Raw genomic sequence first — 17,687 nt, 5'->3', positions numbered from 1 at the left:
TTCACGCAGGAAAATCATACAAACATACCGTCGTCTGAACATTGGACAGACTCTCGTATGAACAACATTGGAATAAGCACCCCTGGCGTAGAGAAGCAACTGAAGAAGTTGAAAACAAATAAGTCAACAGATCCGGATGGAATGCCAGTTTGGTTTTTTAAAGAGTACTCTACGCCATTGCTCCCTTACTTAGCTTGCATTTATCGTGAATCCCTACCCCAGTGTAAAGTCACAAGCGACTGGAAAAAAGCGCATGTGACTCCTAGAGGGTAAACAAACGAACCCACAAGATTACAGACAAATTTCCTTAACATCGGTTTACTGCAGAATTGTAGAACATAACCTGAGTTTGAATATAGTAAATTTACTAGAGACCGAAAAGCTTCTCTCCATGAATCAGTACGGTTTACAAAGCATCGCTCGTGCTAAACTCAGCTTGCTCTTTTCTCACACGATATACTGCCAGCTATGGTTGAAGGGCAACAGGCCGATTCCTTATTTCTAGATTTCCGGAAAGCGTTTGACACGGTACCCAACTACAAACTGTTAACGAAGCTACGTGCATATGGAATATGTTAACAGACATGTGAGTGGCTCGAAGACTTCATAAGCTATAGAACCCAGTGTGTTGTCCTCGATGGCGAAGGTTCAGGTTCATCACAGATAAGAGTACAGTCAGGAGTGCCCCAGGGTATTGTAATGGGACACCTATTATTTTCTACATACATATTTGGTGGACAGGGTGAGCGGCAGTCTGTTGTTTGCTGATGATTCCGTGGTGTACGGTAAGATGTCGAAGTTGTGTGACTGTAGGAAGATACAATACAACACGACTTAGACAAAATTTCTAGTTGATGTGATGAATGACAGCTAGCTGTGAATGTCGAAAAATGGAAGTTAATGCAGATGAGTAAGAAAAACAAACCCGTAACGTTCGGATGCAGTATTACTAGTGTCCTGTTTGACACAGTCACTTCTTTTAAATATCTTGGTGTAACAGTGCAAAGCGATACGAAATGGAACTAGCGTTTGAGGATTGTGGTAGAAAGGCAAATGGTCGACTTCGGTTTATTGGGAGAATACTAGGAAGATGTGGTTTATCTGTGAAGGTGACTGCATGCAGAACGCTGGTTCGATTTGTTCCTGAGTACCAGGTCAGATTAAAGGAAGATAGAGAAGGAATTCAGTGGTGCACTGCTAGATTTGTTACTGGTAGGTTCAAACAACATGCAAGTGTTGCGGATATGCTACGGGAACTCAAATGGGAATTCCTGGAGGAAAGGCGGCGTTCTTTTCGAGGAACACTATTGAGAAAATTTAGACAACCAGCATTTGAAGCTGACTGCAGAAAGATTCTGCTGCCCCAACATACATTGCGCGTAAGGATCATGTAGATAAGACATGAGAAAACAGGGTTGATACAGAGGCATATAGGTAGTCGTTTTTCCCTCGTTCTATCTGTGAGTGGAGCAGGAAAGGAAATGACTAGTAGTGGTATGGGGTACCTTCTGCCACGCGTCATAAGGTGGGCTGTGGAGTACCGATGTAGATGTACATCTCCCAAGGGAGAACTTTACGAATTTATTTTTAAATTTGGGCTGAAGTTATTGAAGTCTCTTTCTTATTTATTGATTTTAATAGGCTTGATTAAATATTTAAATCATGAATGTTTCTCTTAATTAACACTGTATTTAACTGCTGAATTTTATTAATTCAATCTGTTTTTATTTTGAGTCTTAAATTTTAAGATTATTATTTTTTCTGTTTAATTAATGTGATCTGCTTTAATCGTAATAGTTGTGAGTTTAATAAATAACTTTTTTTACGTGTGTACATCACCAGTGAATTAAATTTTCATTCTGCAACAGAGTGTGGGCTGATATGAAACTTTCTGGATGATACTGTGTGCCGGACCAAGAGACTAATTTGGGACCTTTGCCTTTCACAAGTAAGTACTCTACCGACTGAGCTTCTCAAGCATGACTCACGACCTGTCCGCACCAAACTTCACAGAAGATCTTCTGTGAAACTCGCCAGACCAGCAGTCTTGGAAGAAAAGATATTGCGGAGACATTGCTTAGCCACAGCCTCATGGAAATTTCCTATTGTTCTTCTTCTGTACCGTCATCCATGTTGAGCGACGGTGCTCTCGAGGACCTTGTGAAGCAGCTTTGCATTCCAAAGGTTGGCGGTTGAATAAATCCTGATTTACTTGAACATTAGTACCCGTTTCTCTCCCTGCCTTCCTCTCCATGTGTTTCCGTGTGCTGTAGAATTCTTCAACGAGATAGCTGCCATGGAATGGATCAAGTGCAGTAGCCAAGTCCTGAACCACCTGAGTCAACGCTGCCGCAGTTGCCCATTAGTAATTACCAATAATCATCATATGCAGGAATTCCCATATCCATTTCCACAGTGAGCTAACGGGGGAGCATGGCAGTCATTGAGGAGTAGACACGTGAGTAGTAGTAGTAGTAGTAGTAGTAGTAGTAGTAGTAGTAATAGTAGTAGTAGCAGCAGCAGCAGCAGCAGCAGCAGCAGCAATAGTTCTTCCTATTATTCTATAATATTAATATTGTGCCAATAATTGCAAGCCTGCATCACTAACGTGATGTATTCTTGTCTGCTTGTAGGTAGACTCGACGATGAATTCCGGATGAGCCCATTGTCCAGCATTAGTCCTTGGGGGATGAAGCTGGTCAATGAAAAATGATTATGTAAGTAGTAGTTCTTTCTATTCTTCCTCTACAATACTGATAACAACGCCCAACACAGGACTGCGTGCATGGACTCCTAACGTGATGTGTTCTTGTTTGTTTCTAGGTGCAATCGATAACATCTGCCAAGGCAGTGTCGATCCACAGGTAGAGCTAGACCAAATAATGCTGGCTAATAGGATCCCATGGACTGATTCAGATGCAGCAAATTCTGACCACGAGTAAGAACACTATAGACACATTCAGCTTTATTTTATTAATTAAGAATTATACTTAATATTTTTTCCTTCTCCTTTGTGTGTAGGTGATACGGGTGGTGAAAGTGCACCTGCAGCTGGATGTGCAGCGACCCAGCAACCCATCTGTGATGACATGCAGGCAGCCCAGTTCGTCATCTGCAATGATGTCCCCACAGCCGGTCGTGGGGCAGCAACCTCATCAGTCATCTGCTGTGCAGCCCAGTCCGCCGACGCCCCAGGCCAATCCGTCACCATGGCATGGCATGGCATTACAGCTCTGCCTCATTTGCCGTGGTCTCAACCGTGCTCTCTGCACCCTCGCCCACCTCGCAATGTCACCACCACCACCACCACCACCACCGCCACCAAAGATTAACAAGACATTCTGTTGCACCTAGCAGCAGCAGACCTGCTCAAACTAATACGTATCTCCAAGTAAGTTCTGAGATCACAATGACTGCTCCATAATTGGTGTTGCATTTGAGGACTGGATCTCACTTGCCTGCATTAATAACTTGAACGCAGGCTATTGAGATGCGGCCGCTTTCCTTAATGCTCATCAAGCAGTACTGTAAAGTGAGCTCCTTAGGAACATCAATGACGTTTGGTACCTTACCATTAACGAAGAGAACACGGCAAGTCCGTCACCTGATTTCTCAGTAATTTCACTCAGTCAAGATAAATGAAAACGTGTCTTGGCTTATCTGCAAGTATTCGAACATTTCTGAGAAAATGACGCTTAAAGTTTCCATCCGATTTCTCATACACAAACAGCAGTTGACCGGCGTTGCCTGGTGAAACGTTGTTGTGATGCCTCGTGTAAGGAGGAGAAATGCGTACCATCGCGTTTCCGGCTTTGATAAAGGTCGGATTGTAGCCTATCGCGATTGCGGTTTATCGTATCGCGACATTGCTGCTCGCGTTGGTCGAGATCCAATGACTGTTAGCAGAATATGGAATCGGTGGGTTCAGGAGGGTAATAGGGAACGCCGTGCTGGATCCCAACGGCCTCGTAATACTAGCAGTCGAGATGACAGGCATCTTATTCGCATGACTGTAACGGATCGTGCAGCCACGTCTCGATCCCTGAGTCAACAGATGGGGACGTTTGCAAGCAACAACCATCTGCACTAACGGTTGGACGACGTTTGCAGCAGCATGGACTATGAGCTCGGAGACCACGGCTGCGGTTACCCCTGGCGCTGCATCACAGACAGGAGCGCCTGCGATAGTGTACTCAACGACGAACCTGGATGCACGAATGACAAAACTTAAATTTTTCGGATGAATCCAGGTTCTGTTTACAGTATCATGATGGTCGCATCCGTGTTTGGCGACATCGCGGTGAACGCACATTGGAAGCGTGTATTCGTCATCGCCATACTGGCGTATCACCCGGCGTGATGGTATGGGGTGCCACTGGTTACACGTCTCAGTCACCTCTTGTTCGCATTGACGGCACTTTGAACAGTGGACGTTACATTTCAGATGTGTTACGACCCGTGGCTCTACCCTTCATTCGATCCCTGCGAAACCCTACGTTTCAGCATGATAATGCACGACCGCATGTTGCAGGTCGTGTACGGGCCATTCTGGATACAGAAAATGTTCGACTGCTGCCCTGGCCAGCACATTCTCCAGATCTCTCACCAACTGAAAACGTCTGGTCAATGGTGGCCGAGCAACTGGCTCGTCACAATACGCCAGTCACTACTCTTGATGAACTGTGGTATCGTGTTGAAGATGCATGGGCAGCTGTACCTGTACACGCCATCCAAGCTCTGTTTGACTCAATGCCCAGGCGTATCAAGGCCGTTATTACGGCCAGAGGTGGTTGTTCTGGGTACTGATTTCTCCGTATCAATGCACCCAAATTGCGTGAAAATGTAATCACATGTCAGTTCTAGTATATTATATTTGTCCAATGAATACCCGTTTATCATCTGCATTTCTTCTAGGTGTAGCAATTTTAATGGTCAGTAGTGTACAATATATGTGTGTATGGTATTTTCAGAGTTTACAGTCTTTTTAAATTCTCACACTCCAATATTTCATTCTTTTATCCATTCTTAAATTAATTATTACATTTATTCTTATGTTTATTCTTCAGGAAAAAGTGGTGCATTCCCTTGGATGAAAGAAATTGTAGAAACATTGGAAACAGAGAAATTCTGAACACCATGAATACGCAATAATATTGCTGCAACCCACGCGCAAAGGGATCATTTTTCCGAAAATTGGCGTTTACAACTGATCACGAATCAGGATGAGCTACAGTAATTTCCCCGAAAACAATTTCAAATAACTTCCTTTTTTTGTAAATCATTCACCAGACAAATCACTTGTAGATAAATAACGACATCATTATTTCGCCATACAATGGAAAAATTCATGTCGTAATCTTCTTTGGACATGGGTAGTTAAATGAGAAACAAAAGTAAAATCATTAATTGAATTCTCCTCGTAAGTAAAAAGCAATTCTGTACAGTGAAATCACGCACCGCTTCCCCCCTCCAAAAAAAAATATGGCAATCATGCTGCTGGTGAGGAGTAGAGCATCACCCAAATTTGAGGTGTGGTGGTGGATAATGGAGTGATATTGCAAGGCAAATCGATCGCTGAGTTATTAGGAATTTTTATCAAGAGCATCATCCTGGGCCATTTTTCCGAAATGCAGGGAAGAGGGCCAGGTAAGGCACTCAGCTGCATACACCACCTTGATAGATATTTGCATTTATTTGGTCCACATTATTTGGGGGGAGGGGGTCCAGTTACAGCCCTCTTCCGAACGATACTGCCGCTAAATGTGCATTCATTAATGTCCAGAATCTGATACTGACGTATATTGCTTTGCATGTTCCCTTCTGGTTAGCGACAGAAATTACCCAACTAAAACGGCTGCGTCAATATGAACTCTGGTATCTATGGGCGTTACAATTTCCAAGCCATCTAATTCCCTGTAAAGCTCCAGGACCTACCACAATTCGAGAGACAGAAACCAGATTATTTAATTCACATGTACACCCTGGATGTTAGTTGCCAGAAGATGACGACCAGGAGCACACTGTGCAGAGCAAAGAAATCAATCGAAAGTCGATAGACCTCTCTATTTCTCAAAATTAGCCGGTCAGCATACCAGATTCATAGACCTGCTTCAACTCCACGAAGGCGAGTAGCAACACTACGCCGGCCGCGGTGGTCTCGCGGTTCTCGGCGCGCAGTCCGGAACCGTTCGACTGCTACGGTCGCAGGTTCGAATCCTGCCTCAGGCATGGATGTGTGTGATGTCCTTAGGTTAGTTAGGTTTAAGTAGTTCTAAGTTCTAGGGGACTGATGACCACAGCAGTTGAGTCCCATAGTGCTCAGAGCCATTTGAACCATTTTGAAGCAACACTACGTGTGGATCAAATACATGTCCCACCTACTTTCCACGCAAAAGAGTAATAATTAACAACTCTTTTGCCAAGAATGAGTATCTAGGAGGCCACCTCGCTGTCTGCTCGACCCAGGAACCCAAACATGTAAAAATACCTACTGAGGATAAAAAATTTCTTACAGTGTATGAATGCTCACCATCAAGAGAAATGCCCATTTTGTCGTTTACTACAATTTTGAGTGCCTCCTACCTCCTGTGGCACACTGTGAAGCTGACCCGTCTGCCTTCCACCCTACCTTCACAGAACAGCACGTACCGTATGTGGCAGCGTATCAAGTTGTATGCTCGTAAGATTCTAGTCGCAACAAATTCGAATCTTACATCTAGGATAATTCTGCAACATGGTTACTCACAGAACTCGAAAAATTTGCATGGGAAGTTAATGGGATTTATTGCAACAACGAACCCATGACTGACTGGAAGGGGGCTGTCGTCTTGTTTGAACAGACAGTTCTGGGTCATATCTGTGGGCTGCCGCTGTCATCTAACAGTGAAGTTCTGCAATTAACAAGGCATGCAACTTAAAGTAGCAAGTGCCACAGCACATACCCGACTTTTTCTACACTTTGAGGGGATATACTGCCCACTTTCTCGTTTTACACTTGCGTGATTTTGGACTGACGTGTGATAAGGTCAGAGTCATTCCTGACGCTGCAGAGAAGTACCTCTCGTTTTCCAAGAAACTCGTGCCAAGAATAAGGCTCCACTTCTGGATTCCCTTCGTTTCATGCATGTGTCTCTTCAGAAACTTGCCATGATAATGCATCGGGAAGATATGCTTATCACTTCCAATAATGGAAGGTTTCAGCTTGTGATGAAGGAGGGACTCTTTCCATAATAATACGTGGATTTGATGACTCCACGATATCACATTGCCTGACATACCTCGATTCTCCAGTAATATGACAGGCACTGATATAACACACGTGGTGTACGAGCACGCGGTGAATGTTTGGCAGGAATTCAGCATCCCTAATTTAGGAATTTATTCTAGACTATATATGAACACAAATGTACACCTGCCCCCAGACCTTTTTTTTTTTGTGTTAAGGTCTTATGGGACCAAACTGCTGAGGTCATCGGTCCCTACGCCTGCGCACTACATTTGGTCATCGGTCCCTAAGCCTGCACACTACTTAATCTAACTTAAACTAACTTACGCAATGGACAACACACACACCCTCCGAGGGAGGACTCAGACCTCGGACGGGGGGAGCCGCACGGACCGTGACAAGGCGCCCTAGACCGCGCGGCAACCGCGCGCGGCGCTCCCAGGGATCTTCGGGAGTTTCAGAGTGTATGCCTGGGCACATATTATCTGGATCCTGCCTTTAGTTCACATGCCACGGCTTTCGTGAGAGAGAACATTAGGGAAACCATGTGACAGCATCGAACTGTTGACCAAAGTTGACACGCTGCTCTTCTTCGAACACGGGATCCATGGGGGAATTTGCCAGTGCGTGCACAGGTAAGCCATAGCGAACAACCCGTGAATGAATGAATGAATGAATGAATGAATGAAGAGTGCAGGCCATCGGACGATTTAAGTTACATAGTTTACATGGATGTAAACAATCTCTACAGGAACGCCACGCAACAAAGTCTACCATTTAGAGGGTTCTGATGGCTGCCTGAAGAAGAAACCGTCGGTTTGAACGAGAAGATCAACGATGTGGATGAGAATGCTAGTGAGAGGTATGTCCTGGAGGTAGAACTGCAATATCCCACCCATTTGCATGACAAGCGTAGCGACTTGCCACTATGACCACAGCACCTAGTCCTGCAAAACGGTTCCATCCTCAAGCTGTTGACAACGCTTCACAACGGCAGTGTTGCTAGCTGAAGGAGTACATGGACGATAACACCAAAACAAGGCCTCCCGTAAAGCGTGGTTTTGAAGAAAATTTTTACAAGTTAATGAACAATTCAAATTTCCAAAGAACCATAGAGAATGTTGGAGAATACCGCAAAATTCATTAGTTTATCAGTGGGACAAGCATTACGGCACAGGAGATTACATTGCCACACAAAATTTAAAATTGGTCACCATACTCAATAAAAGACTGGTCACTGTGGAGATGACCAACGTTTCAGAGCAGTTCATGAAGCCTGTGCGTATCGGTATATGTATTCTGGACCTTCCTGAACCACACATGTACCTATTTCATTATGACCATATAGATCCATATTTTGCCGACCATAAGTTACTTTATACGGATCCAGGAAGTATCATCTGCTAGGTGAAAGGCTATGATCCATATGACAAAGTTAGGTATAATCCCAAACCATTTGGCACATTTGTATGTGCGTTGATAATCCTTTTGGAGCAACACGTCAAAACAAGAAGGTTATTGGCCTGATGAAAGACAGAGCGAATGAGCTGCAGTTTGTGGGGCTCAGATCAAAGATTTACGCCTATCATATAAAAGCAGGTGTCACCCAGGGGCAGGCTAAGGGTGTGCACTGTGCGGCTCCAAAGACTCTCACAATTGAGGATTACAAGAGGTGCCTCCTCCAAGTCACTGGCGCAACTCCACATACCGTGGGCCAGGTCACTGTACCATACTCACACTACTCGCTGGAGTGATCGAGTGTACGGCTGTGTATTTATGTGTAGCTAGTTCACGTGTATGTTGAGTGAGTGCGGAATAGTTACGTCAAACAATGCTGCTAGTCCTTGTTTTCCATTGCATACTCTGTATATACGAAATTATGTAAATGTAAATAGAAAGAAATGATGAAGCCCAGCAGAAAGTGATGATTTTATGGGGTACTAGTTGTTCTTCTTTCATCCTTGTTTTAGTGTGAATGGTATCTCTTTATGTATTTACCTGGTGGTATTAGTTCCAGTGAAAAAAGTATATACAACCAATCTTTTAAATCACAAGGAAAAATAATTTACTGTAAAATAACTTTGCAAATATATTGTAAATAAACCATAAATTAAGAAAATATCATAGTTAATAAATATATAAAAAGTTGTCAATAAGCCGCAAGTTATTTTTTTATCGGTGTTATTATTTACAAAAGACCCTGACAATTACACTACAGAGTAAAGTTGACCAGGATCATGCAACTGAACTATATAGATAGAAAATTGTTGATAATCAGGAACTTAATTTGCTACTGCTTATAAGAAACCTGAAACTCTTCCCTACGATGCACAGACCTCGAATGAAGGGGGCTACACAGTTAAGCTAATTATAAACAATGGTAAGTGGGAGGAGGGAGCTCTCCAACCTTATAGCTCCAGGGTTTCGTCATTTTAATGTACCCCACTGCTCCCCCTGCCAATTTTATATCGAGTGGCTAGTACCGATTTATGTCACGCCCTTGAATAAAAGTACTTCACTTGCATGCTTGAATAGGACAGTGGTCCCTCTGGATGATCTCTAATATAACTCGCATATTTGTCTGAGGTGTGTGAGGGTTCCCATAGATGAGGAATGGACCACATATACAGTACGCGTCGGCCACTCCGCGTTGGGGGGGAGAGTGGTAGGGTGACCTTGATTATAAGTTGCCCAAGTGCGTAACCTGACATCAGAAGTCAGTGGTCTTGGATAAGATCGTTCCAGAAATGGCACTGATGACATACTGACGCAGACTGCTGTCAGTTATGAGTCCACAATTTAATCACTGTCGCACCTTCATCGGCTGATTTGCATATGTCTACAGCCAAATTACATGGCAGCTAATATGACATCTGTCAAGAAAAAGTGCATAAACGTTACGAGTGCCAACTTTCTCAATAGTACAGAACAACAGGCCCATAAAACAACCATGAAGTCTCACCTACTCCAGGAATTCTTAAGTTGTAATTTGGTAGGATATTCTGGGCAGGAAAATTTGCTTGTTTGGCGATAATGCACAGAAGACACCACAAAACTATATTGCAATGAACAGAAGCATAAGCTACACAGACATATTTTTAGCGTCATGTTCTGAAACAACATTTTCGTTATATCATGTCTATGTATAAGTGACATTGCAAGTACTGGCTCAAATGGTTCTAAGCACTATGGGACGTAACATCTGAGCTCATCAGTCCCCTAGACTTAGAACTACTTAAACCTAACTAACCTAAGGACATCACACACATCCATGCCCGAGGCAGGATTCTAACCTGCGACCGTAGCGGTCGCGCAGGTCCAGACTGTAGCGCCTAGAACCGCTCGGCCACAGCGACGGGCTGCAAGTATTGTTTTCAATGCAGTTCACGGGCTTAAAACTGTGTAGTGTCCAATAAGTGAGACTGCTTCGCATTCCATTTGATATATGAGGACGACAGTGTATGCGTGCAGTATCCATAACACGTGTGACCACAGCATTTGATTATTTTGTATATCACACTGGTGCAGTGTCATAGCTTCAAATATTCTGCAGTAATGATGCTATTATAAAAGGTCTATTTCCTATAGGACCTGCTTAATTTTCTCTCCACTTGTCAGGAAGCAAACGTCACAAATCCAGAGAGATTAGATCCGATGTATAATTAAAATAAATGCATTTCTGATACTTAATATGCAGTTAATATAAAAACAAATAAATGTGAAACACGCAACAAAAAGATCAAATGATTAATTTAGGAAAGTAAATGGCAAACATCCATTATATTGCAATTACCAACGGTCTACCACCTTATCAGTATTTTATAAATGGTTCAAATGGCTCTGAGCACTATGGGACTTAACATCTGTGGTTATCAGTCCCCTAGAACTTAGAACTACTTAAACCTAACTAACCTAAGGACATCACACACATCCATGCCCGAGGCAGGATTCGAACCTGCGACCGTAGCAGTCGCGCGGTTCCGGACTGAGAGCCTAGAACCGCTAGACCACCGCGGCCGGCAGTATTTTATAACAAAACATAATGTACAGTCGTATTACTAACATTACACACGACGATTTCATCGTTATACAACCTGCTTTACGTAAATGTCGTATGGCACTGTGGTCTGGGATATCCCCAGGTCGTACAGTGGCCTTTTATCACCTCGGCTATAACATACAAATTACTAACACTAGTCCGTTTGCAACATGGCTAATGAGCCAGGCCATCAGTGAAAATCACTACCGCTAGGAGGAGCGCTAAATTAGCAAAAGCGGATGTCAATCCATGATGCTGGAGATCCCTGTACCATTCTAAGATCTCCTCCTCAGGTTCGTACTGCTGATGGGATTCCCCAATTTTCTTTTACACTCATTATCCTTTCCTTTTCCCTTCTGAAATATTTTCGTTTAACACCCTCCGTTTCCTTTCGCTAAATTATAAGATGCTTATTTTTTGTTTCTCATTATTATTAATTATATTATGTAACAATTTTCGCTATATACGTTTGTAGTACGGAACAAGTGATTTTGTTACAGCACGAAAAATCTAAAATAGTTTGTCCTAAAATACTAGGTAAAACTTCAACTACGCAATAAACGAAATGAAAAAATGAATTTCATATTCAAACTTGCTCTGTAAAAATTATTTTATTAAATACTCGAGCACAACGAATGAAAAAGCAACGCGACATGTAAAATCTTTGTGACGAAGAAGTTTACAATTTTAAGTATAGTTCAAAACTGGCGCGATAGACGACGTACTGCAGTAAGAACAAAAGGTGTCGGTACCCCCTCATTCACGCATCGCATTGCCCAACCATGAACCATGGGCGAAATTTGAGCACAATTAGATGATCACTCAGTCGAAAAACGTACATCTGAAGTAGATTTGTACTAACCAGTATAGTATTTTATAATGAAACCAGTGGAGGCTGGTAACCCCCCCCCCCCTCCCCACACACAAACAAAATCACCTCGCGAACGGCTCGTATACGGACTCAAGTTTGCTGGAACGTTTTATCACATACTTCCACCTGTGTCAGTTTTCGTAGTAATTATGATACGCCTTACACATCAACTTTATTTTTGATTGTGTTTCTAATAAAATTTCTGACACAAAAGAAACACTACTGTTCCCTTTCCAAACGAACCATTTGTCGTAGACAAACAATGAGCGGCCGTTCATCGATCTTTTTGAGTGCTCATTATTGATAAGTTTCGTGCAAAGCTACTTCACAGCCCGAAGGAAAACGAAATGTAGAAAAGTTTACAACAGTGGCAGGAATGAATGGACTTGAAAGTAGACTTAAACAATTCCGCACCATGAGTCTGTTTCGTGACGAGCATAGTACATTTTGCTGCTACTTAAACGGATCAAACTCTATAAAACTTGCCATATCAAAAGGACAGTTTAATGCTGAAAACGTCGCGAACTAACATGGCAAAAGAACTGTTTCTTTACAAAGCGACAAGTCTATTTGATTTCTGTCGTGTAAGCATATGCAACAGAAATGGCGTTGCTTCACCAATGAACCAGCTGGAATAACTATCTCGTTCGCAGCCCCCTCTTGTTTCCCACGATATGCCCAGCGGTATGTAAGACTCGTCTCAGAGTGTGGAAATAAGGTGAAAATAAATTGAGAGAAGTAACGGAGATATTAATTGCTCTGGATGTGATTAGCGCTAGCGGTAGTATTTCATATTTTACGAGTATTAAATGTTCGTGTGTAACGTTCCAAACAGTTTAAAGCCAATGTCGTTCAAGTGACTGCTTACTCCAAGACGTTAAAAAATGGTTCAAATGGCTCTGAGCACTATGGGACTTAACTGCTAAGGTCACCAGTCCCCTAGAACTTAGAACTACTTAAACCTCACTCACCTAAGGACATTACACACATCCATGCCCGAGGCAGGATTCGAACCTGCGACCGTAGCGGTCGCGCGGTTCCAGACTGTAGCGCCTAGAACCGCTCGGCCACTCCGGCCGGCTCCAAGACGTTAATACTGGCTTTCAAATGCAAACCATTTTCTAAAGACGCTGAAATACGCCACAAGGAAGGAACTCCGGGTTTCGGTGGCAGACAGCTGACGTGCCTCTAGGCTGGCTTGGGCGCGCGCTCACGTGCCTAGCGGAACACGCTGTCGCCCGGTAATTACATTACGGGCTCGCATCCACTTGTTGCTTGGCTACGTCACGGGGAAGAACCGGCCCGCGGACTGCTATGTATCGCCAGTGCCTTCCACACTAGTCCGCTGCTAGCTCACCAGCTCCCAGGGGGAAAAAAGCGGCAAGGCGGCCACGGCCAACGGAACAAACCTCTTGACATGTCGTAGTCTTGCCTCCCTCTAGAAAATCCCCCCCCCCCCAGCCCCGCGGAAAAAGAGACAAAAAACCGCAGTGTTTGTCTCTCGTCGTTGTAGTCCTCTCACTTTTTCCGCTCGCTTCTCTCCCCACCTCCGACCTTCGTTTCTTGCCCAGCAGACGGCCCGCTCAACAGGACACGGAGTGGGGGTCTGGGAGCAAGAAACGGGTTTATAGGGGGCATTTGCTGCGTGCGGATCCCTATTCTGTGTTACGCTGACGGATTGGCAACATGAGGAAAACTGGCGTAACAGCATTCTTCGCATTACTTCTCGTAATCACTGGAACTCGTGGTAAGTGCAAAAGCTGTTACTATTGCACGTTATTCAGCATGTTGAGTTCACTGGTTTCTATCTCATCTTGATCGCGCTGGAAAAGAAAGATTCAGAAACCTTTTTTGTAAACTACGACGGTCTTGATGAAACATATCTGCAGTGTTCCGAAAGTACTGAAGAACGAAATATTCTTAGGACAGTCTCACGCTTGTGAGAGTTTTTCTCCTAAAAACGTAAGATGTTCACCCTCAATTATTTTTCTTTCTTATTAAGTCAGCTTCACGACACCCAGCGAAATGAACGAAGACGCATTCTAGCAGGAAACTACAGATCCTATTCAGCAACCGAATTGTTCCTACAGCTGTAAGAAGGAATACTAATCTTCCACTAATATGTGATGACCCGAGTTGCTGGCCACAGGACCACCTCAACACTACACAATGGAAATATTGGCCGGGTACCATTTTACACTGACGGGTCAAAAAATTTTGACCACATGCTTAACAGCGTGTTGGTCCATATTTGTATAGGTTCGTAGGTGCGACTCTGAGTAGCACGGATTACGGGAAGTCCTTGGTACGTGTCCAGAGGTATGTGGCACCAGATTTCAACTTAAAGATCACAGACAATTCTCGTAAAATACGGGCCGGTGGTTTGTGGGAGCGGAGCTGGCGCCCGATACCGTCCCACATATCTGTCATCGGGTCCACATTAGGTGATTTTGGGTGCTAAGACATCCACATGAGTTCACTACCACCACTACCACTGTAGCATGATCCTTCTAACACGGACAATGGTCCTGCTAGAAGACGCCATTGGCGTCTGCGAAGATATCAACGATGATGGGATGCAGGTGGTCCCCAGTAATCTTCAAATGGTTCAAATGGCTCTGAGCACTATGGGACTCAACTGCTGTGGTCATAAGTGCCCTAGAACTTAGAACTACTTAAACCTAACTAACCTAAGGACACCACACACATCCATGCCCGAGGCAGGATTCGAACCTGCGACCGTAGCAGTCGCGCGGTTCCGGACTGCGCGCCTAGAACCGCTAGACCACCGCGGCCGGCCCAGTAATCTTCACGTAGTCCACAGCTGTCATGGCGCCTTTGATTTCTAGGCCACGCGTGTCCCAGAATCCCACGTGAACGTCACCCATACCCTAATACTGCCCCAAACGGTCTGCGCACATGGTGCGGTGCCTGCAATCCTTCGCCTGTATGAAGGCGTATCCGGACATGACCAAGAAACGTGATTCATTCGACCCGGCGACAAGTTTACATTGATCCACGGTCGATTCTCGATTATCCATTGTCCACTGAAATCTTAATCGACGATGTCATTGGATCTACATGGGAACACGTGGAACTCGCGTACTACGGGCTTCCTGTTTCACAGTGAGTGCCGCACGGTGTGCTGTGAAACGCTCGTCCCTGCATCATCACTGTACTCTGTCGTCACGTGTCACAGATCGCCGCCTGTCCTGCTTTGCAGCCACTCTCTGTGGTGAGGCGTGGACGCGCGCCACCTTGTCGCTACTTGTGGGTTCACGGTCCTTCAACCCTTACGACACATCCTCACGACAGCAGTACTCGTTTCTGAGCTCTCTGTTCCTAAGCGCCGGGGCACAAGACGTCGAAGTCGCCAAAGTGATCCCCTCATTCGCGTCTGCTCCGCTTAAACACTTCGCTCGCCGCCTCACGTGGCCGCAACGCCATCAGACGGCATCCACTCACTCGGTAGCCAGTGGCCACTACGCTTTAGCTCACCAATGTGCATTCAGCAAGATCCCAGTGTGACTACCTGATTTTGGGATCGGTGGAGCGGAGGGATAACAATGTTAATATGGGGCATGATGTCGGGCGAAAAAAAAAAAAAAAAAAGTGGCTCTCAGCACTATGGGACTTAACTTCTGAGGTCATCAGTCCCCTAGAACTTAGAACTACTTAAACCTAAATAACCTATGGACATCACACAATCATCCATGCCCGAGGCAGGATTCGAACCTGCGACCGTAGCGGTCGCGCCATTCCAGACTGTAGCGCCTAGAACCGCTCGGCCACCCCGGCCGGCCGACAGTAACAAGAACATAATCCTGGAAACTGCGAACGAAGTACAGTGAATACACGATTGCAAAATATATTCTGGAAGTTTTGCTTACGGTTGCAGGAAGAACGCGAAGACTTACCAGTCAGCGGGCCAGGCACTGAAAAAAAACAGTTATGTAGGTGATCACAACAACGTATCTAAAGGCACAACATAACTTAAGCCTTTTCCGAGAGCAAAGGAATCGGCGGCAGTTGGAAAAATTTGGCCCGGAACGGAATATTTCCACTCGCTGCCAACCCTACTTACACAGCAGCGCTTAAAGATAGGAGGTGATAGCGTGCTTTCGCTTCCAGCATCCGTTGCAAAAGCGCCAAGTTATTGTGCGTATACAATACTTCTTTCCAAGCAAGAAAAGACATACAAAGCACGAACTACAAACAGCAATTTACTGTTACTCGGTCTTTTCTCCTAAGATATTTTTTTTTTCTCAATGCAGATCTTGTCCGTTAGTAACTCAACTGATGTTTACGTTACATTAACAATAACCTAGGCGTCTCGTAGGTATATTCGTAAATTACGTCGCACAAAAATTACGGAGGTTCTAGTTATGTGTTTACCATGAAAATTCGTATTCCTTTGTGGACTAGCTACATTTACTTCGCGTATGGCAGAAATTACAATTTATAAAGGACGCCATCGTAAATGCGCAAAAAGAATACAGCTAGTTGGCCATCCCGTGGTGCACCCTCGGTTACGCTAAATGAAGTAGCACAATGCAAACTTCAGTGTGAAATCTCTTTCTAATAGCTCGCGCTAATGTGAAAATCATTATTATTTATTATTATTTCTGTGTGTTCACCCGTTAAACAAAGTGATGAAAGGGCGATGAAGAGTAAATATTTAATAATAAAAAATAAAGGCTGTAAAAACAGGCAGGTTTAAAATCCGAAGCGCTATACGGACATTGCCCTGTTAGAGGCGGTGGTTGTGTGTGTGTGTGTGTGTGTGTGTGTGTGTGTGTGTGTGTGTGTGTGTCCTTTCCTTCCTCCGACCTTCAAATCGACTCGCTTATCTAGTTGTAGAGGGACCTAATTATACATCTCGTAATAAAAACAACAGCGTTTTAGTTGCTTCTTATAAGCCCAAGGAAGTAACCAATCTTAATTACTAGTTACTACTACATAAATAGCGCATATCTAGTACATCAGCACTGTTGAGTATCGATACGGCACCACAAAATTAGCTTTATCCTTCATTATAAACTCGCTGAGCTTCAGCAGACAATATTCCGACTAAACTAACCTGCTCTAGATGCGTGGCAGCTGCGTCCGTCTCTCTCCTATTCGCAGGAATTATATTTCACTTACCAGTCTTCAGATTCATGTTTCAATGAACCTGACAGTATGTTTTCGTGTTCCATTCTAGCTGACAGCTTTTGCGCACAATGTGTAGATACCTGGCATAGTCTTACGAGCCGTTTCCTTGTTTGTTCTCGTTTCGCACTGCTGTTTAGACAACTCAAAGCCGCTGTAACGAGGAAGTGTGTAATAATCTTCTCGTGTATAAGCACCGCTTTGGTATTTCAGTATGCAGACTATATGTAAATAGGGCAGCCGCTCTAACACGACGGGTAATTATTCTGCGAATTGTCCTCTATGCGTTTATGTTTTTCAAGATAACGTTCTGCGTAAACATGAGCGCAGTTACCATTCTGGACAAACAGACCAGTTTTGCTATGCCCTGTCAACATTAACAGTTCTGCAATATTCCTCAT

General features: G+C 44.1%; 2 protein-coding genes across 4 annotated transcripts in view; one reads left to right on the top strand and one right to left on the bottom strand.

Annotated features, from left to right (window-relative positions):
- Positions 1–17,687, bottom strand: part of LOC126203958 (trichoplein keratin filament-binding protein) — an 801,925-nt gene that overhangs the window by 415,165 nt on the left and 369,073 nt on the right. Inside the window, exon 3 of one of the 3 annotated variants that reach the window (XM_049938356.1) lies at positions 16,053–16,070. The exons of the other annotated variants lie outside the window; for them this stretch is intronic. The gene's annotated coding sequence lies outside the window, so the exon portion shown is untranslated. The remainder of the gene's footprint in view (positions 1–16,052; positions 16,071–17,687) is intronic. 3 annotated transcript variants of the gene reach the window in all.
- Positions 13,743–17,687, top strand: part of LOC126203960 (peptidoglycan-recognition protein LC-like) — a 63,998-nt gene continuing 60,053 nt past the window's right edge. The window contains exon 1 of the mRNA XM_049938357.1: positions 13,743–13,882. Within this exon, the coding sequence (XP_049794314.1) occupies positions 13,822–13,882 (61 nt within the window). The 5' untranslated portion in view covers positions 13,743–13,821. The remainder of the gene's footprint in view (positions 13,883–17,687) is intronic.

Source organism: Schistocerca nitens, chromosome 9 (genome assembly GCF_023898315.1).
Source record: "Schistocerca nitens isolate TAMUIC-IGC-003100 chromosome 9, iqSchNite1.1, whole genome shotgun sequence".
In the NCBI taxonomy this organism is placed as follows: domain Eukaryota; kingdom Metazoa; phylum Arthropoda; class Insecta; order Orthoptera; family Acrididae; genus Schistocerca; species Schistocerca nitens.
The sequence above is the reverse complement of the archived record's forward strand: the minus strand, read 5'-3'. Positions and strand labels throughout refer to the sequence as shown.